This window comes from Myotis davidii, unplaced genomic scaffold (genome assembly GCF_000327345.1).
Source record: "Myotis davidii unplaced genomic scaffold, ASM32734v1 scaffold3578, whole genome shotgun sequence".
NCBI classification, from domain to species: Eukaryota; Metazoa; Chordata; class Mammalia; order Chiroptera; family Vespertilionidae; genus Myotis; species Myotis davidii.
The window spans coordinates 148,989-149,962 of NW_006289094.1; the positions used below are offsets into that span (position 1 = coordinate 148,989).

Sequence of the window (974 nt, forward strand, 5' to 3'; positions counted from 1 at the left end):
GGTGGGGCCTCCGCTCCCCGCAGGACCGGCCTGTGTTGCTTGTGGCCTATTGCGGACGAGTGCCTGGAGCTCAGCACAGACACAACAGCAGGCGTAAGCGAAACTCAGGTTAGCATTTGGGTTTTAAGATCCCCTCTTCCATGTGAATCAGTGTCAACGGCCTTCCTGCCACGGGGGCTGCGGGAGGCAGTCAGTTCCTGGGCGTCGTCCACCTAACACCCAGCCCCGTGGTCAACAGGGTGCATGTGCTGTTCTTCTAATGAAAGACGCTGGGGCCCGCCGGCGGGGCTCAGGAGTTGAGCATCGACCTAGGAACCAAGAGGTCACAGTGCGATTCCCAGTCAGGGCGCAGGCCCGGGTTGTGGGCTCCATCCCCGGTGTGGGGCGTGCAGGGGCAGCCGGTCCATGATTCTCTCTCATCGTTGATGTTCCTCTCTCAATCCCTCTCCCTTCCTCTCGGAAATCAATAAAAAGATGCTAAAATTTAAAATGCAGCGAACACACATGTAAAGGAAGCGAACAGCCAAACATCACCCTCCTGCACAGAACCAATCAAACCAGCGAGGAGCAGGTCGGCGGGCGCGGCCCCAGGGCTTACCTGTTGGCTTCGTCTTAAAAAGTCCCAGAGCCAGCAAGCGGGCCCGAGGCTGGGGGGCAACAGGGGGAGTCAGGTGTGGGGTTTGGTGCCTGGGGGGAGGGGTGCCTGGGGAGAGGGGTGGGGGAAGGGAGGGGAGAGGACAGGCCCTCCGACCCGAGGTCTCCATGGGAGCACGCTCAGAGCTGGGGTGGCACCCGGTGCCGTGGCTGCAGCGTCCACACCGTCGGCCCCAGGTGCAGGGCCGCCTCCTAACAAGGCTCCCAGGCGGGTTCTGAGAACCAGCACCGGACCTGATCTCCTCGCCGACGCCGTGGTATCTCCACTCCACGGGCTCTGACAGCGGCTGCAGCAGGTCCTCGTGGCACGAGAGGGCGAA

General features: G+C 62.3%; 1 protein-coding gene across 1 annotated transcript in view; it reads right to left on the reverse strand.

The window, feature by feature from the left end:
* NADSYN1 (NAD synthetase 1) overlaps nt 1-974 on the reverse strand; it is a gene marked incomplete at its 5' end in the record, with an annotated part of 20,250 nt that overhangs the window by 10,562 nt on the left and 8,714 nt on the right. The window contains 2 exons of the mRNA XM_015562387.1: nt 559-647; nt 889-974. Of these exons, the coding sequence (XP_015417873.1) occupies nt 559-647; nt 889-974 (175 nt within the window). The remainder of the gene's footprint in view (nt 1-558; nt 648-888) is intronic.